Raw genomic sequence first — 18,952 nt, forward strand, 5'->3', positions numbered from 1 at the left:
CTGCGGCTGCTGCTGAAGAAGAAAAATATGTGTTTTTTATGATGACTCACGAGGCGAGCGGCTCGCGATAAGATCAATCATCAACCACAAAAGGGGAAAGGGGGAAGCTACGAGCGCTCAACAATCTGGAACTCGGAGACCCGGGCCAAGTTTGCGGTCTGCGTCTGACCATTCAGACCATCTTTCATGATAACACTATTGAATACGAAAGTAGACAAGTTTTTGGAATCGCTTTCAGATACAGTGCGTTTCGAAAATGTAATAAAAGGAATAATAAATTTTAAAAGGAATTTAATTTTATATTATTGTTTCAATAGGCTAGCACTACAAGTATTCTTCACTGCGCTAGTCCCAATAATATCACTTAATTGATGATTGTGTCGTAAAAGTTTATTAATATTTTGCCATAATTAAAAAAATATCTCGAAAAAATAAATACATTTTATTTTGTTCATTGATAATTTAGAAAAGGTACCTAAACTTTCGAAACGTGCTGTCCCACACATGCTCACACATTTAGACGAAACCGGCTTTGATTTCTAATTATTGGGGATCGGTTTGTTTTTCTGGGGTTTTGGTTTTTTTTTTTGGGTATTTGATTTGATGGCTCGTGAGCTTTGAATTAACAGCGGAAATAGCTGAAGCGATAATGCCAATAAAAACGCTTAAGACTTTTAGTTTTTCCATAGAAAGGCGTTTATTTTCGAACTTAATTCCAATTAAAAGATGGTTTATTGTCTCTGCCCGATAATAAGGCGTAAAAGGTGTTTAGGCTTAGGCTCACTTGCTGTGGGAGCGACTTGATTGGAACTGGGCTTTATTTTTACGGCCAACTGGAGGGCAGGGTCTCTGTCTGGATGTAATAACTCAATGTCAGCTTGTGGGCGAAGGAAAACAAAGGCAGCCAGGAGGACGAATAGGGATGAGATAGACAAGAGCGAGAGATTCATTCAAGGCAGCATAATGAAGCATGAAAAGCTTAAGCTTAAACAGACAAAGCGACGTCTGGAGTCCAGGCACAAAAGGTATGATATATATAAATTCCTAGACCAGCGGCCTCTTCCTTTAGGGATTTACAACTCATTAGACGCTGCAAAACCTTAATTTGGCATTCAAGACACGCCGGATAACACCAAAAACTCTTCCATTCATCGAATGAATCATCTCGTGGTCTGAAATCCGTTAATAGGCAAATCATGTACGAGCAGACCACCAATTGTCCAACAGGTTTTCCATATAATTTTATTACTATCATGCTCGATTCGAGTTCCAGTTCGAATCCGGAGTTGGAGTGTTACCTTTTCGATTGTGATTCATAATTGTTACAAGTGCTTACAAAAAGGGCTTGGTCTCTGCACAATTGAAATGTATTGAGCATATGTGCACATGTAAATGGCTTCAAAAGAGCTTGTAATTAGTCAGCATAAAAGTCAACTGCTATAGGGGAAGGCGTATCGAATTTGGGATTCTTATTTTGAGAAGTTTTAATGCCCTGTTTAATGATCGTAAGCCTATAACAATATCATAACTTTTGGAATAATTTAAATAAAACTTAACCTATATAAATGGGAAGGGATAAGAAAAAAGATTTCTACTAAGTTATTGATCTATAAAGATATAAACAGAATATATAAAAATTTATTTTTTCAAATATTTTTAACAAAATTTGTCAAAATAGGTTTTTTACTTGAACCATAAATATGCTTTATTAAATACCCCAAAAAACAAGGGGTATCAATCTTGAACAAGTAACTGTAATCAGGCTTAAACCTTTCAGTCATTTAGGCTGCGGTTTCAACTGCAACTGCCAACCGCAAGAGACGTCAGGTTGTCTTCCAAGGTTCTGGAATAAAATCGAGGACAGCGTCATGCCATCCGCTCATTTTCGGCTCTGCGAAGGGGAACGACATATGTCAGAGTCAAGATCTCCCCAACCCAAATAAAAACACAGAAGACGAGGCTTATCAAAAACATTTTGGCTTTGGCGCCAATTTCGTGTTAAATAAAATGCAGCGAGAAGATTTATAAAGGCATAAAGACAACGATTGGAAACGGGACCACCCAACATATAAAAAATATTCAGCTTTGCTTGCTAATTTGTCAGCATTGGGAAGAGGGGGAAATAAAAGCGATGCGGGTTTTGTAATTCTACGAAATCAGCTTTAAGCCATTCGACGGAGGCCTTCCAAAGGTGTCAATTCGTGAAGAATTTTAAAATGCATGCGATGAGTAATAATCCCCACCAGAGACATATTTCTCTTTCACCGAAGCGGCTTAAAAGCGAGGAAAATAAGAAAGAGGTTGCGGCCAGCAAAGTGATAAATTTAAATGTCTAATTGGGAATGCCTCACAATTGTGAGAGATTGATCAGCAGCTCTAGCAGTCTGAGCTCCAAACTCCAAAGTGCGAGTCGTAGAAACATAAAAAAACTCCCCGAATAGTCATAAAATTTGTTGTTTTTTTTCTGCGGAGGAGCATTCATTTTCAAAGTGGCTACCGGACAGGATTGGTATTAGTCCTCGCACACTCTCACAGGCAAACATCAATAATGGGGAAAGCATTTTACAGCATTTACATTTACGAGCCGAGGTGGCAAGGAACTCATTCCCCAGCAGATGGCACCTCCATTAGCCGAAGGGCAGTGGCCAATGGGTCGGAAATAGATATGGATAAAGGGTATGCACATTATATATTTATCTTTCGCAGCTATTAATACATCAAGCCATAGGTAGCCAAAGAAATTATTATTGAGTTACGCTTAAGAAAGGTTCAAAAGGGTGTTTAATTTATTGCCTAAATTTTAAAGATGTTTCATACAATTTTATATAACCATAATTACCCAATTGAAATATTATTTAAATTCTGTAAAATATTTTCTATTGAAATACAATAAAATATTACTGTTAAAAAGGCTTTCTGGTTCAATAGTTTTTTCTATGAATATTATTTTTTCTTATTTATTGTTTTATGTTTTTTTCGAAGCTGCCTACGAAAGTGCATTCCCACATTCGTTATTCACACTTCGCCCCCTGTTCATTTCTCTATTTAACGCGGATTGCATGGCGACCCGCCTCCTTTTGCAAAATTGTTATTTACAGCCTTAATCTGTGCGAAATGTATTAGAGAGCAGAACGAACGCATTGGCACGGAGCGGAGAGCGTAGAGAACTGCAAAGTGTTGGCAAACAAAAAGTCCAGGTTCAATTAGCATACCACGGCGGTGAGCCATAGAGGATGGTTCGGTTCTCCTCCAGTCCCCCCAACCTCACTTCACTCTTTTTCCACTCGTGGGACTGCGACTGTAACTGGGACCTGGCCCAAGCTGAGAATTTTATGACAGGTTAATGACACAACTACGACAACGATGGCGGTGATGATGATGAAGCCTGGGCGGCACTGCATTGCAAAAATAAATAAAATCCTACTGCATTCTTGTTTAATAAACCAATTTATTACAAGTTAATAGCAATGTTCTTCTAAAAGAGGAAGAGAAGCTCTATAATTGTTTGGAGTTTGAATTTGTTTATATTTTTTTGTTCTAGTGTAGAAGTGCAATGACTAGGTGGCTATGTGTATGAGTTGCCCGGCTCAGCTTGTTGCTGGCTACCCATTAATCAGCACGTTCTGCGTCCAAGGGTCTGACCCCAATAAACATGACAGGCTTGGACAGTGGATTACAAGGCAGGAAGGAAGGCAGACCAAGCAGCTGGATGTATCCTTAACTTTCCAAAAGGGGTGGGACCACACAAAGAAGCCACCGCGAATCAATCAATTAATTGAACATTTTCTACACGAGTTCATCGAACCCCCGAACTCCCGCAGCAGCCCTCAAAGCAAGGACAAAGAAAAGCGGCGGTGGTGGCAAAGGAAAACCAGCGAAATGAATAAATGAATGGGAAAATGATGAGATAGAGTGACAAGAGTGATTGACACCCGACTGTCTCCTTACGTTTAAAAGGAGCTTAAGTTATGCTCCATTGAGGTGCAATCAAAAACAAATGCGTAGTTATAATATTGGCATAAAGGAAACCTCTACACTTTAATTATGGCTTTGCATTTGAAACTCAACATAGTAATTAGGAAAATCAAAACACTTTTTTAACACACATTACCCATTTGTATGGGAACTGTTTACCATTTGCTTAATCTAGTTTACGGAACTTATTTCACTTTTATTGCATAGTTTTCTGGTCCTGCTCTGGGATAAAACTTTTGTTATTGTTATATGTTCCAATATTTGGTCTATTTTTATTTAAATTGTATTTATATTACAACATTTCCATAATAAGAAAATGAAAAAACAATTTCCAAGCATTCCCAAATCCAATGAAGCATAATATGTGTTTTCATTGCATAATTTTAGGCGTATCCCCAGAACAAAACGCCCACAATCTAATTCAATTACGAAATTCAAACTTAGCATATAAAACTAGTATCTCCCAAGGGATTTCATCATTTTCATCCCGCTGCTTACCTACGGCTAAAGCTGCGTCCTTTTGGGCGTCAGGATAATCCTTTTAATTTAGGCACAGGCACACGAAATTCGAAATTTTGGGGTGCGGCAAAAGCAGCGAAAACAACAACAACGGCACTACGACGCACGCACATACACATACACAAACGCACCACTCACGCACACAGAGGCAGCTGGATACACTTGAAAAACTTTTGCCTTGGGTGGGGCGTTTTCTTCTCTTTTTTTCGGTGGCTTTCGGTTAGATTCGCAAAAAATTTTCCAACGACGCCATGGAAGGTATTTGCAATTTAAATGTTTTATTTGGGTGGTTGCTTTTCGGTAGATCTTCAGGATGAACTGCACTCTTTTTTGATAAATTATTTGGTTTATATTTTGTTTTAATATAAACAAAATCTGTTTAAATAGTGAGTAACATGAGAAATAAGGGTGGTTTCAGTTTGCCGCTGAAAACCAATCAAATTTTCAAGGGTAGCAGCCGGCGCATTAGAAAACTGTTTGTATTTTGAAAAGTATAACATATAACCCGGTTTTTAAATAATATAATAAACGGGTATATATTTTTAAACGTCACAAATAAGTTTGATAGTTATTGAAACAATTATTTCAGAGCTCGGCGAGTTGGTAAATTAATTAGGCGAAAATCTAACGCACGTCCACACGCGACGAAGCCAGGATAGAAACTCCTGCCGCGGTTACTGAACTTCATCCAGGATATTCAGAGGGAAACTCAAGGGAAACTCCGCTTCCAATTGGAACGGCATAACGGGATAGGACACGGAGTCTACACCCAAGGACTTCGAGGGTGGGTTTCGGGCATTGTGCCGGCTAACAGCTGCTTATATGTGTGTATTTTCCATCCCCCACAGTGGTTAGTTTCCAGCCGGAGACTGGATGCCCGACTACGACCGAAGTCTTCCTTGGAGACTTTTCCGAAACGGGCACTTGCGAACGCCACATTTGTTTTGAAACGAAAGCAGCCGGTTGCCGGAGCAGAGTAACTTTTCCCGGGCGGTGGGTGGTGAAAATTGCGAGCCGGTAGGTGCCGCAATAACGACGCAATAAATGACGAAACCATGACGACAAAATGAGATGCCCACTTGAACATGAATAATGACACGGCCCTCCTTAATTCATCCTTCTCCCATTTCCCAGTACCGAGTGCCCAGTTCCCAGTCCTTCCAATCTCAAGACGTGCTATTGTCGGCCAGGCAACTGACTAACTCCACTCAAATGTTCTTTTTGGTCTGCACTCGGGTAGGGCCCCTATAATAAAGTATCTCTGATCTAGCAATTTAAGTAATAGAGATCTAAACGTTTAACCAAAATTGTTTACGAATTTTGGATGATGCAATATGCTTGTTTAACTAAATACATTAGTCGAGCATATAACCCCATGTTTCCACATTTTTTAATGTATTTTGATAGCCTAATTTCAAAAATGTACATTTTCCAGATATGAGCGGAAAACTGTCCACATAAACTGTTATACCATCGTAACCATTTATTGTTTTATAAACCAATCAAACGAATTAGCACATTTAGACCTATAGACTTTTGAAACAAACATTTTTTAAGCTTCGAATCAAATCCGCCCAACAAGTCATCACCTGTTCACAGGTTTCCACACTCGAATTTCAATTAAGATTAATATAATATATTTTCTGGTTGAGTATGATAAATAAATCATTGTGTTTGAATGACATTGCAAATCGTGTTAATATACGGCGACTTTTCGACGGATGTGCGTGTCTTAGGGGGGCGGCTCAATTTTGTTAGCTGTTCCATTGAGTGGAAAATGTCTAACAACGATCGCGTTTTGGCCAATTAGCCGAACATTGCAAAGGTTGCTAAACGATGTAATATATTATTTCACAGGCGAGCGACTTTCCGATTCGGATATAAAAGCGAGAGTGTCATCTGCAAAAGTCAGTTCAGTCCGCACCCATTGGCACAATACAACATGCAGCGTTCTCCAATCTTCCTTGTGGCAGCAGCCATCCTCCTGGCCAGTGCCCTAGTGCAGGGCCTTGACGAGAAGGCAGCCTTGGCCAAATTAATGGAGGCAGCCGAGGGCTGCATGCCGGAAGTGGGAGCCGGCGACGACGACCTGCAGGAGGTAATCAAAAAGCAGCCAGCTTCTTCCTATGCCGGCAAGTGCCTGCGAGCCTGCGTGATGAAGAAGTTTGGGCTAATCGACGCCAATGGCAAGATGGACTTGGAGGCCGGAAAGGAAAGGGCCAAGGAGTGTATAGGCAACGATCCGGCCAAGTTAAAGATTGCCATCGAGATCGGGGAAATATGTGCTGCCATCGCTGTGCCGGATGATCACTGCGAGGCCGCCGAAACTTACGGAGCCTGTTTCAAGAGCGAGGCAATCAAACACGGACTTATGTAGTCCTTTCCGCAACCCCCGACCTGGACCCACAATCACTGCTATAAGTTAAGCGAAGTAAATGTATTCCAAAAATACGTTATTTTGAGGACTACGCGGGAAAAAAACAAGAAATAACATTTCAATTTGTAACTCAATGAAGCAAAACCCTTTAAAAAACGTGAAAAAAAATGAAATAAATAATTTGTTAATATGTTGAAGAACCGATGGCTTATTTTGTGGCTCTGAACATTATTTAAAGGTTATTTATTGAAGGTTGTCCAATTCAAAGTTATTTTTCAATTTTTTTTACACTTTTCTATTATTATATACAGACTATTATCTGTAAAATTAGTTAAAGCAGCAAAAAGTTTGTGATTTTAACGATCAGATTAAAATACAAATTTACTACTAAGATTGTATCTGCATTTTCGTTTTGTTTTCGCTAATTCAAATTAGATTATGTTGATTCATTCAAATAAGTGATTTAGTGTTACCAAATGAAACCTGTTGGCATTTCAATAATTAAATGACTCACCTCCACATTTTCCACATCGAAATAGCAGAAAGTTCGCTTGGTCAACTCAAACCATCGATGTTTATAATTTACTGGGGTAAATCGTTTCTTGTTTTGGGCCCTTTTGACCATCGACCCGCTTTTCACAACGTCAAACAGTCTTTCAGACATTCTATCCATTTTTGCCTGAAAGGATTTGCTGCTCGATCGGTGCGATGATGCTGACTTGATGCTGCCATTGACATGTGAATTTCGCTGCTTTGTGCCCAACATCTTGACAAGAAATAGTGTCTGCAAAACAAGATAATGAATAAAATTATTAGCTTACCAAAAAGCTATGTTAATATTTACAGCGAAGCAAAAACGTTTTTAACCCTTAGCTTTGTCGTTATTTTTTGAAAGATATTTAACTAAAAATTATAGTTTTAGGGCATATTACATGAACAAAATAAACACCAAGTGATAAACAGTTTAAGTTAGAATATGGTTTATAAAAGAGACACCAATACAAGTCTTTTAGATTAAAATTTTAAATGATCCTATATATATGATTTAACAATTCAAATAATGTTATAAATAGCTAAATAAAGATTTCTAAATTATTTTATGAGCCATTTTGTGGAACGTCATAAATATTGTCGCATTGGTATACAGAGGGTTAAAATTAGAAGCGCTCACACAAAAAATTGGTTACAACACACTCTGAAGGCAAGGCCATAAATCTATTTTTGGGGGGCGTGGGCGTGCGAATCTTTTGAGCGCCCCCCGAGGCATTGACCGTGGAACATTGAACCACTGAAACATTGGAGCATTGGGAGTTACCTGGTTGACTAATTGCCGTGGGCGTTCCGTCTGACATCAATCAGAATGGGATAGCGAAAAGTAGGGGAAAATATAGTTAGCTTATACAGGTATGGAGAAGAGCAGAGTGCAAAAAAGAAGAACCAGAGTGGACAGACAAGTTAAGCAGCAAATCGAACGATTAAACGGACAATTAATTAGCCCCCGACCATAAGGAAAATATATACTATATGCATATACTCGTACAAAGATAACTAGTTGACCTTGAAGTCGCGCACAGCGGATTAAAGGATTTGCCCCCAAAGCGGGATATTCCACTTCCCGCTCCCTTTTCCTCACGCTCGTTGAAACTGAGGCTCCAACCAGAGGAACAGCTACAATACGATCTCGGGAATTATCACACTTCAACAAAAGCTAACAAGAGGCTGAGAAGGACACCAGAGCGGAGTGCGGTTAAGTCGAGAAGGAAATAAATGATCCCAAACATGGCAGAAAGTATTTTATGTTAAATTTTCCTGCCTTTAAATCATTTAAATCTCTTCAAAGGTGTCAAAAAATATCATTCGAAAAATATTAAATTTCATTTTCGATATTTATTTATGAACTTATAAATTTAAAATATATACTTTAAAATATCTTAAAAGTGTCGTTAGTTTTTCAAAAACGGAAATTGATAATAAAGTTTGGTCATGAATTTATTTATTTAAATTTAACAAACCTCAAGTTTTGAATGGCACGAACCCGGGTAAAAAATTTTTTGTTATCCTGCTGACCCTCGAATCCTCCCCTGACCTTCCGAAGAACATGAACAGACGCGTCAGGAAAAAAGGGGAGACAAAACAAAAGCGACAAATGCTCGAGCGACAACAACTGGCTGGATCTCCTGAACTGCTCCTCTTCTTCTCCCGGTGCTGCAACTCCGCCCACCCCACCCCCTCGCTTTAATCAAGCAGAGCCGCTACAAAAACAGGGGCTGAGTGGGGGGCTCAGAGAAAGAGGGGCTGAGAGAATCTTTAGCGCAACGCGCATGGCCATAAGTAATAAAATAAACACTGACCGAGCCGAGGCACAAAAAGGAAAAAAGGATGGCAAAAAGGCAGAAGGCGCAATGTGTACATAAATCTTTTTGGTGGAGCGAGAGGCCCAAAGACCTGGGCTGCATATTTACGTATACATGGATGTATATTATCATGGATATAATACATACATATAGCGGGCGTGGCCTGGCAACTCGTTTTTGACTTTGAATTTCGCCACGCAAATGGTTGCGCTTAGTTTTGTATTCTGCTTTGCATTTAATTTTTGTTTATTGTCGCGCTTTTTCTAGTCGTGAGACGATAAAGAAGAAGACTGGAAAATCTGCGACCTTAGCAAGAATTTCAGTCTAATTGGAAATCAAGTGATCTATGCGTCTTGTTGATTCACTAATAAGCTTCAATAAAATGAAAATAAGTATTTGTATTATAAATTGCCTTTAAATATTATTATCATTTGGTTAACTTTATTTTAATAATAAGAACAATAATGCGAAATTTTAAAACTTTCCCGGTTTTCTATATTTATATATATGTAAATATATTTATATTCATACAATATTTGGTTTAAAAAAATGAGTAAGTTTATTATTTATAAAAATCCAATCATCCGAGATACAAAGTTATCTCCTTTTTGAAAATCTTATTGGCTTAATATTTAAATCTCTTTAATCGTCTTGTTTCTTATTAGACATAAGTAACATACCGTTTTTTAAAAAATAATATGTAATTTTGGGAATAAAATGTTCTTAAATAAAAAATATATGCTACTACTTAGGAATTTCAACAGGAAGCGCAACTAGTCTGTGAGCGGGAGCATAATCATTTAAATTGACACTGATTTATTTTTGTGCGTTACAAATTTCTTTTCAATTGAAAGAGGAGAACAAACAAAGGCAACTTTAACTGGAATACAAGGGCGTCTGATTAGAATTCACAGAATTTTAGAGACCTTTTTTCTTATCAGCTCTAATGAGGACCCAATAGTTTCAGGCGCATCTTGCAAGGCGATCGAATTAGTGCTGATAAAACAAAGAACAAAAGACGAAATTCGATAGCGGGACAAAGAGAGAGAGCGAAAGAAGGAATAAAATTGATAACTGTGCCACTGCTTACCACAAGTGCCGTTGATTGAGCAATTTGAAGCAATGACCCGACCGCATAACAACAACACCAACACACTTTACTAACAACAAATCACAATTCTCCAATTGGAGGAAGACCGAGTAAGTAACAACAACAAATCACTTTCGTTTGCGCGGCGTCGAGAGTAAATACGAAAATTCAACCGACCGGCTTGTTCAGCATTTGCATACTGCGAAAAAAAACTTTATAAACAAAATAATATCGCAGGCACAGCTGAGACGCTTACACAGACGTGCAGACACCCGCACACACACGCAAAAAAGAAAAGAGAGCAACAGGCGCAACGTAGGATTCCTGGAATTTTTCACTTCTGCACCCCCGTTGCAGTTGCACTTTCAAGGTTTTATCGTTTAACCAGAACTTATAATGTATATTCATATGTCTTCTGCTCTTCACTTTCTTTAGATTGCTTACAATTATTAACTATAATTAAATAATAACGATTTTATAAGAACCGAACTAAACGCGCCGCCGCAACTTCGCAGCAGTGTGACCAAGTTTTAGATGGAGAAGTACTCCACAGCCGATTCGGTTAACTACTCCAAGAAATACTAAACACGTTCCAAAATATACTAGACCCCTCCACGAATTTTGTTCTTTTCCCGCGAAATTTTTTTTATTTAACTTTAAATATTTAAAAACTACTCGTTATTTATGTTAAACTGGAAGCACTGATATTTTAATTCAAATTTTGGTTCGTTTATTGATCAAAGAACGAAGTTTTGTTTACACTTAAGCCGTTGTTCTTTATACCACTTTATATTCTACCATTTGACAATTATTAAATTAAGAAAACTCATTTTGATGCTAAAAAGATTCATTAAAACCAACTATTTTTCCCAAGTTGTTTAAGTTGTTTACTAAAGATATTCCTACATTGGTACACACATACATAGGGGTTTATAATAATTCAAATTGAATACTACTTGAGAAAGGTTTGAAACACTCTGAAGGAATCTCTGTGTGCTATATTATTCGCAGCTTCGTTGCCCAAAGCAGTCTTTTTTTATTTGAAAAAATACTGTACTTAAGTACTTAACTAGTTAGTATTCTTTACACTTTAACATGCCTACAAAAATAGAGTTGAGAGTTAAAAAGAGTTTTGGTAATGCACGACAGCAAAGCAGTTTCGAAACAAAATGCAAGTTTATAATGGGAATGAGGTCCCCTTCACTTCCACTTCAGTTCTCCTTCTTCTGGATGGATGCAATCCGCCAGGCGCCCACCAGATAACGCAGCCAAATCATGAACAGATCCCTGCCCATTTGCAGCCACGACCAGAAAGGCGTCAGCTTCGAGCCATCGATTTCGGTCCAACGAACAGCAATCTCAGACATGGGCACCTTCAATCGCTCGGCAAGGTAAAGCAGCTCCACATCGAAGGCCCAGCGCTCCACGTGCAGACTAGAGAAGAGTTTTCGGGCGGTTGTTCGGGTGAATAACTTGAATCCACACTGGGTATCGCGAATGGAACGCACGGCAAAAAGCCAGACAAGGAAATGGAAGCCGTGCATCAAAATGGTTCTGTAAGAAAAGTCATATTTTATAAAATTTGATTCGGCTAATGAAATGCCCTTGCAAGACTAAATAACATTTGGAACATACTCAGTATGTTATAAATGACTTTCGCAAAAGTATCGTGTATTTCCTTACCTGAAAAAACTTCTCGTGGCAATCGCATCGTTTTCCAAATGAGCCCGCGATCCTATGGCGATGCCATCGTCTCGCCACTCGGAAGCTAGTTCTTTCAAGGCCACCTCCAGTTTATCGTAGTCGGGGAATTTAGTGGCTCCGTCTGCATCGGCAAAGAGCAGATTACGACCCCGAGCACTTAGCATTCCCATGCGAACGGCTCCTCCTTTTCCCCGATTTTCGGTGAGTTCCAGAACCCGAACCTTCTCTGCACCGTGCTTTTTCGAGTAGCCCAAGGCCACGGACACTGTGGCATCCAGGCTGCCGTCACTCACCACGATTACCTCGTACGAGAAGCGGGAATCTCCTCCAGATTTTTGTTCCAGGAAGGCCAAACACTCGTCCAACATAGCAGGCACTGAAAGTTGACAATCATGTGGTCATTACTCATGCCCAAACAATAGTATAGGATCTATATTAAATGAGATAGTGTACCAACACACAAAATTAAAGTTTGTGAGAACCACCTACAAAAACTATAAATGGCCTACGAATTCACGGCAAATAAGTTCAAACTTATCATAAAAGGCAATAGATAAAATGTTGAATGTGATTCATCAAATGAGACAACATACATCGCTTCTCCTCATTATAGGCTGGTACAATGACACTGAGCTCCAAACTTGGGGAATCCTCGAGGCTGGGAAAAGCCACTGTTTTGATAGTGTGCGGGTCCAGGAAGGTCTCCTCATCCCTCTTGATATTGGGGTAGGGCTTCGTCTTGTAGAGCACCACAGCCACGATCTGTTGAGTCGGTGGTTATCAATAATGATAATGATATTCGGTTGTTTGTGTTTATAAGATCTTACCAACAGGGCCGCAACCGCAATGGCGGATAGAAGACCGAAACACAGCTGACACAGACAGCACCACATCGTAGGGCTATTTTAATGGGTAGTGTATTTGAACAGGTGCACCTGCTACCTATGAGCAGACATTACTTCTCCAATTTGTGCGAGATAAACGAAGCCACGTATTGAATTCTAAGAATTTCAGCCCAAATCGACAGGCAGCTGATTAGGGTTGTCAACTTAATTTAGAGATGGCACTTTTCTGAAACCAGTGACTCGATCGCCTGTGACTGTCTGTATCGATAAATGGCCAATCGCCGTGAAGAATACTAGATCCTGTAAAAATTTTAAAAATGCAAAATAACTGATTATTTTTCCAGGACCTCTTTTAAGTATTTCTTTCCGGTTGCATGTTTAAATTAAACATGTGTTGAGCAGTTTATAATTTAACTTGAAGGCATTTAATAATATTTTGAAAAGAAACAACAGACATGTATCTGCGTAAGCAAACAAAATATTGTTAATAAATTTTGAAAAATTTAAAACAAGTTTTGATTAAGATTGCCTTATTTTTTTCACTGTTTAAGCCTCCAAACAGATGTAACTGAACCAAATAGCTCAAAACTGACCTTAGTCACAGGTGTCTTGATGTCAAATCCAAAAGGCGCAGGCGCTCTCTTTATAAATAAAAACAACGAATTGGGAGAATACATCACTTCCATTTGGATACACACTTTCGGAATTTTTCAATGCCTCTGGTCGGCATAACAAATTTGTTTATAGTCAATTAAAATGTGCTTGTGAAACGCCTCAAATAAGTCAAAACAAAATGATGTTTTTAAACTTTATAGTGGCTGTATTAGCTTTAATCTACAATGGAGCAGAGGGGATGAAATTACAGGCAAATGTGGGGGAGCTGTTCACGTATAAAATCGAACCGCAACTGTTTAATTGGACACACCAGGTCATCAGCCAGCAGTTTCGCTACCGACCCTCCTTGAAGGGCTATCCCGATTTGCCCAGCTGGATGCGATATATGTACAGTCATGAATACCACTCCGGATTTCTCTACGGAACTCCGCCGGAATCGGCGGCCGGAAAGGATCTCAGCCTGGATGTGGTGGCCCTGAATCGCCAGAATTACGAAACCCGTCACGTCGTGGTCTCAATGTTCGTGGCCCAAAAGTTCCGCACGCCCAATGTTGTGCAGATGAAGATAAACAACTTGAATTGGGTTCACCTTATGGATCCTGGCAGGGTGGAGAACTTACGCAACATATTCCGGAACGACCTGTGGCCAAACAGTAGGGAGGACTTGAGTGTGGTCTTCATGGAGTCGGCCGTGAACATGGGTGGACGTCTACCCCTAAGACCCCAGCAGCGCGAGGGGTATGTACATATATATAGCCAGGAATTGAAGAATTAAAGAAGCTCTTAAGATCTCTAAAAGTACGTTACAATCTGTTATGATTCTAGACTTCCAACATATTTTTGGTAGTATACTTTACACCTTAAAACCTGTGGAGATTTCCCTGGAACCTCTAATTAATATATTATGTATCCTATTCCAGAGTCATTGTCCACGTGGGAAGCTTTGCCCAATTCTCACCCCGACTGATGGAGCTCCAGGAGGAAGTGCGTCCTTTGTACAAACTGCCATCCTGCTCGTATAAGCGCACATCCGTCCAAAAAATCTTCGAGAATGTGGGCTTCAAGCTGGACTGGTGCGCCTTTCGCATGGTGGGCATGGAATCGCCCACGGAAATCCTCTTCCACAGCGGCAAACAAAGCGAGCAGCAAGTGACGGGGGAACAGAAGCATCAGGAGGATCGCTGGATTGGCATCTCCAGGGAGGATGTTCCCGAGCGCAATTACATCGATGAGTTCGCCTTCGCTTTCGCCATTCCGGGCGTGATTTTCGCAGTTTTAATCGGAATGTTATCCGCCGTCTTGTGCTTCCAGCACGATAAGTTGTGAGTTCCCTCTTGGGAGGCTGCTAAATTTATTTGTGCCATTTTAATTTTATAAATTTGTGTAACCTTGTGTTTCTTTGCTCTTCAGTTCCGATCCGCATTCTGAGTTTTTCTTTGCCAACATTTTCCACATCTGCGAAGAGTCCTGTGCGCCCAGCGCGTCAAGCGATTCTGGGGCGGATGATGGATCTGAGAGGTGATTTTCCAATGGATATATATTTTTTTGTCTCCCTTTTTCACTTGGAACATTCTTATTAATTGTGCATTTCTTTTTCAGTTCTTCGAACTCCGATTATCCCATGTCCTCAACTGTGCAGATGGTCCAGTGTTCGGATAGCAAGTCCAATCAACCCATTACCACCTTAAAGAGCCTCAAGGACCCGAACTTTCTTCTGGACAATATCAGCATGCGATCTCAAAGGTTAGATAAATGTTGAATAAATAATCAAGTATTCACTATTACATATTTATTTTTGTATTGCAGTCCTAACAATAGCTTTTACCAGTTGGATTGTGGAACCTCCAGCATTTACGCCCGTCCCAAACCTCCGCCATACAAGGGCGGCACTCTAGGCAGGAATGGAGTGGATATTTGACAAACATCGCCCCGAGTGCTCTACTGCTGAAAGGCGTTGGCTCTGATCTTTTGAAATCTCAATAAGCAATATCGAGGAGCGTTATATCAATTGCACAAATACTCACACCTGCCGAACTAGTCAAACCATATCGTAACTATCAAATCAATTTATATACATATGCAAGCATGAAACTGTAGCCAATTTACTTTGCCGTTCGAGAATGAAGGCAATCAAATAAAGGAACGTTTTTTAGAAATTGGTTTACATCAATTTAATCACATTTATAATAAAAATATGTTAAAAGTGGAGAAATAAATATTGTCTAAAACTGTTATTGGTATATACGCAAATAACTGTTCAAAACTCCAATCAAATACTTGACATTCAAATTTTCAATATCATAAGCTCGACAGAACTTTTACGCGCCTAATTTAAATATGATTATAAAACATTTGAAGATTTGAAATCGATGTTTCAGAGACAACCAAAATATCGATGTATCGATTGGGAAATCGATTTTCTTTCCAGCTCTAAAATGAATGTTCCGCAAGTTTTCGGTTTTTGGAGAAAGTTTTTACAGTTTCTGTGCGCTGCATTGGGCCAGAATTATTCGCAATGGCGCCGGACAACATTGGGGCCCTTGGGGTCCTCGAAAATTTCCTAGACCGGTACAAAATCAACCTGCTGCAGATGATGTTCGGCACCTTCATCGCCACGATCGTCTTCTTTGGCGGATTGATGACTTTCGTGGAGAAGTACCTGCCGAATAGTATACGTCAGTCCTTTCGGTATGGAAAGCACAGTTTCAAGGGCGAAACAGATCCATTGGTAGCCTGGTTGGAGGTCCCGAAGTCCTGGTTCAAGCACTTCTATATCTTCGCCTTGTTCTGGAGCTGGCTGTGCTTCTATCTGCTCATAATGACTGTCCGGGAACAGAAGGAGGCGCCAGAATATGTCCTGCGATTCCTGGACATCATGGGCGGCGGGAGGAGTCACCGAAAAGTGGAGATCGATTCTACGACGGCCTGTGTGGGAACACTGATGCTGACTTTTCAGTGCACCCGGCGTTTTTACGAGACCAACTTTATGCAGATCTTCTCCACGAAGAGCAAGATAAACCTTTCGCACTATGCCGTGGGCTATGTTCACTACTTTGGTGCCGTAATAGCTTTACTATCCAATACTTCCGGCTTTGTGCGCGGCTCCCAGCCAATGGAATTCAGCCTGGACAAGCTGACGGGACAGCAAATACTCTACCTCGTAGTCTTTTTCATCGCCTGGCAGCAGCAATATGCCAGCAACATGATATTGGTAAACCTGAGAAAGGATCCGCAGACGGGTAACATCAGAACGGAGAAGCATCTTCTGCCCAAGGGTGGCCTATTCAATCTGATTTCGTCTCCGCACATGTTCCTTGAGGTGGTCATGTACTTCTGCATCGCCGATCTTTACATGCCCGTGAGGATTTGGCGGCTCATCTTCCTCTGGGTGGCCAGCAATCAAACTATTAATGCTCTGCTAACCCACAAGTGGTACAAGGAGACGTTCAGAGAGTATCCGAAGAACCGACGTGCCATCATTCCGTTCCTGCTCTGAGTCCGAAGACTGGAAATATTTCGCATTTTTGTACAAATAATTTAGTAGTGGAATTTATTAAAGTCGTTTTACACGCACGAAAAATGTGTGCTCGCTGGTGATTTTAACTACAAAACGATATAGGGTGAACTTGAACTGGAACAGGACTTCAGTCGATTCTATTTGAACAAGAAACTGTGGAGGGCAAACAATGAATGCAAGTTAAAAAAGTTATATTTGTTATACGGTAATAATGGCTCACCTATAGGGATAACCCTGCGCCTTCGAACGGAAAACGGACAGCAGGAAGGAGAAGAAAACGGTGAGGAGCACCAAACCAGTCATCGCCATTATCCTGTTCTTGTTGTGGCTCTTTGGGGTTCCCGACTCGATCAGCAGAATCATGCCCAGCACAATCATGGCATCTGAAATGGAAAGATGATGTGTTCATAATCTAAGTTCTTAAGGGCAAGATTGATTGGAAGTTATGATTTACTGAGTTCCCGTTTAGTATGATTTATTTTAAATTAGGTTAATTAACTTATAGTCACTGTTAATGAATATTAATTTCTTCACAATATAGCGTTAACTAATAGTTTAATAGGAAAATTGTTTAAAATCTAAAGATAACCAGAAAGTTTTGAATAAGAGTGCCCTTAAAATTAAAATTTACTGTGACCATTTTATGGTTAGCGCAATTAAATTCGACTCTTTTTTTATTCGATTTAAAAAAATAATGCTTTAACTTGAAATACTAAAACTCGATCTTGATTATGTGGCGATTTTATGGATTAAAGTCTAAACTAAGTCAATTACTTACTCAGGAACATGACGATGTAGGTCTCCACCACCAACTGGCCCTGCGAGGAGCCGTGGATGTAGGCCACGCCACCATTCTGCGACTTGTGCACCAGCGGCGGTCCACGGATGTGGTTCCACATCTGGCCCGAGATCATGGCGAAACAGAAGAACACGGCGATTGCGCCCCACAGATTCTTGTTGTACAGGAACTCCAGGTTATTCCGCCGGATGTAGAGGAAACTGCCCACCAGGGCCACCAGCGTGATCATCGCCACGGTGCCCGAGTAATTGGGCGGACGGAAAATGCGGATAGTGATGTCCGTGCGTTCGGCAACAAATTTGGCAATGGAATCAGCGGCAAAGCCCACGCGATGGATGTCCATGGTATCGGCGCCCTTTGGCTTGCCCTTGGCCGGGAAATGCATGAAGACAGGGGCGGTGTTCAGGCGCAGAAGTTGGAAAACCTCGGATCCATCATCGAAGTCCACCATGGCAAAGAACAGTTTGTTGGAGTAGGTGGAGGAGAAGCGGTACGAGTTGGCCACGATGGCAAACTCATCGTGGGCGTGCCGGCAGATCTGGCATTGTCGCGAAGGCGCCAGAGCCGTGAGCATTACAATCATCGAATAATTTCGGGGGGCACTCTTAACGTACTCCCGGAACTTGGGACCATTGAAGCGGAGGAGCGGCTTCTTCATGTTCATCTCCACCAGGTTTTGTACTTTCTCCGAAAGCGAGAGGCCCGTCTGAAAGACATTTGATACCCATTAGAAACATGTTGGCTTTATCTTTAGCCGGCATTCTTAAAAGTGGAGCTAGAATCCCCCGGAAAAGTGACGTGGCCACAAACAAACCTTCGATTTTGCCTGCGCGGCCGCGTAAATAGCGAAAATCGCCAGCACCAGCAACCCGCTGAGCAGCGACTTGTGCAGCAGCTTCATCCTGCAGGCGATTTTGTTAATAATTTCACTATTTTAACGCAAAATCACAGAAAAAACGTTTGTTCCAAAATATTTCTTCCGGCGCATGCAGCTGATTGTGAATGGCAAGCGGCAACTGCGTGTCATTCGTTGTGAATAGACACGTCGGGCAATTGTCTGATAGTGGGCAAAGCAAATATATCGATAAATATATTTTGCTATATTTAATCACTTAAATTTAAATGTAGAAATATTACTAATCGTACTGTCTATGAAC

At 40.5% G+C, this 18,952-nt stretch overlaps 6 protein-coding genes and 1 long non-coding RNA gene across 9 annotated transcripts in view; 4 read left to right on the forward strand and 3 right to left on the reverse strand.

The window, feature by feature from the left end:
• The window catches only part of LOC108051639 (tyrosine-protein kinase Btk29A), a 46,269-nt gene extending 35,437 nt beyond the window's left edge, over positions 1–10,832 (reverse strand). Inside the window, exons 1-2 of the mRNA XM_044459393.1 lie at positions 10,316–10,832; positions 7,386–7,655 (exon numbers count right to left, since the gene is read on the reverse strand). Of these exons, the coding sequence (XP_044315328.1) occupies positions 7,386–7,637 (252 nt within the window). The 5' untranslated portion in view covers positions 7,638–7,655; positions 10,316–10,832. The remainder of the gene's footprint in view (positions 1–7,385; positions 7,656–10,315) is intronic.
• Positions 2,290–3,501, forward strand: LOC108051640. Of its 2 annotated transcripts, none has more exons than XR_001769625.1 (3): positions 2,290–2,509; positions 2,569–2,676; positions 3,099–3,501. It is a non-coding gene; the product is annotated as an uncharacterized LOC108051640 (long non-coding RNA). The 2 variants fall into 2 exon arrangements; XR_001769626.1 differs by lacking the exon at positions 3,099–3,501 and adding an exon at positions 2,729–2,833.
• Positions 6,428–7,026, forward strand: LOC108051638 (general odorant-binding protein 28a). The gene is made up of 2 exons (XM_017133788.1): positions 6,428–6,922; positions 6,987–7,026. The coding sequence occupies exon 1, from the start codon at positions 6,437–6,439 to the stop codon at positions 6,869–6,871; it is 435 nt and encodes a 144-aa protein (XP_016989277.1). The 5' UTR covers positions 6,428–6,436; the 3' UTR covers positions 6,872–6,922; positions 6,987–7,026.
• A 469-nt stretch (positions 10,833–11,301) lies between the features above and the next one.
• LOC108051671 (dolichyl-phosphate beta-glucosyltransferase) lies at positions 11,302–13,091 on the reverse strand. Its single transcript, XM_017133842.2, has 4 exons — positions 12,847–13,091; positions 12,613–12,781; positions 11,999–12,395; positions 11,302–11,869 (listed from the first exon to the last, which is right to left on the reverse strand). The coding sequence occupies exons 1-4, from the start codon at positions 12,910–12,912 to the stop codon at positions 11,527–11,529; spliced, it is 975 nt and encodes a 324-aa protein (XP_016989331.1). The 5' UTR covers positions 12,913–13,091; the 3' UTR covers positions 11,302–11,526.
• Positions 13,092–13,529: 438 nt separating this feature from the next.
• Positions 13,530–15,652, forward strand: LOC108051668 (epsilon-sarcoglycan). Of its 2 annotated transcripts, XM_017133838.2 has the most exons (5): positions 13,541–14,217; positions 14,400–14,801; positions 14,890–14,997; positions 15,079–15,222; positions 15,286–15,651. In XM_017133838.2, the coding sequence occupies exons 1-5, from the start codon at positions 13,658–13,660 to the stop codon at positions 15,395–15,397; spliced, it is 1,326 nt and encodes a 441-aa protein (XP_016989327.1). In that variant the 5' UTR covers positions 13,541–13,657; the 3' UTR covers positions 15,398–15,651. The 2 variants fall into 2 exon arrangements, with proteins under 2 accessions (XP_016989328.1, XP_016989327.1); XM_017133839.2 differs by lacking the exon at positions 14,890–14,997 and having other exon boundaries at positions 13,530–14,217; positions 15,286–15,652.
• Positions 15,653–15,834: 182 nt separating this feature from the next.
• Positions 15,835–17,059, forward strand: LOC108051670 (polyprenol reductase). The gene has a single exon (XM_017133841.2). The coding sequence runs from the start codon at positions 15,995–15,997 to the stop codon at positions 16,973–16,975; it is 981 nt and encodes a 326-aa protein (XP_016989330.1). The 5' UTR covers positions 15,835–15,994; the 3' UTR covers positions 16,976–17,059.
• Positions 17,013–18,829, reverse strand: LOC108051669 (tumor suppressor candidate 3). The gene is made up of 4 exons (XM_017133840.2): positions 18,610–18,829; positions 17,775–18,501; positions 17,217–17,379; positions 17,013–17,149 (listed from the first exon to the last, which is right to left on the reverse strand). Exons 1-4 carry the CDS (start codon positions 18,694–18,696, stop codon positions 17,134–17,136), a joined length of 993 nt encoding a protein of 330 aa, XP_016989329.1. The 5' UTR covers positions 18,697–18,829; the 3' UTR covers positions 17,013–17,133.
• Positions 18,830–18,952: the final 123 nt, after the last annotated feature.

Source organism: Drosophila rhopaloa, unplaced genomic scaffold (genome assembly GCF_018152115.1).
Source record: "Drosophila rhopaloa isolate 14029-0021.01 unplaced genomic scaffold, ASM1815211v1 contig_2, whole genome shotgun sequence".
Taxonomy (NCBI): Eukaryota; Metazoa; Arthropoda; class Insecta; order Diptera; family Drosophilidae; genus Drosophila; species Drosophila rhopaloa.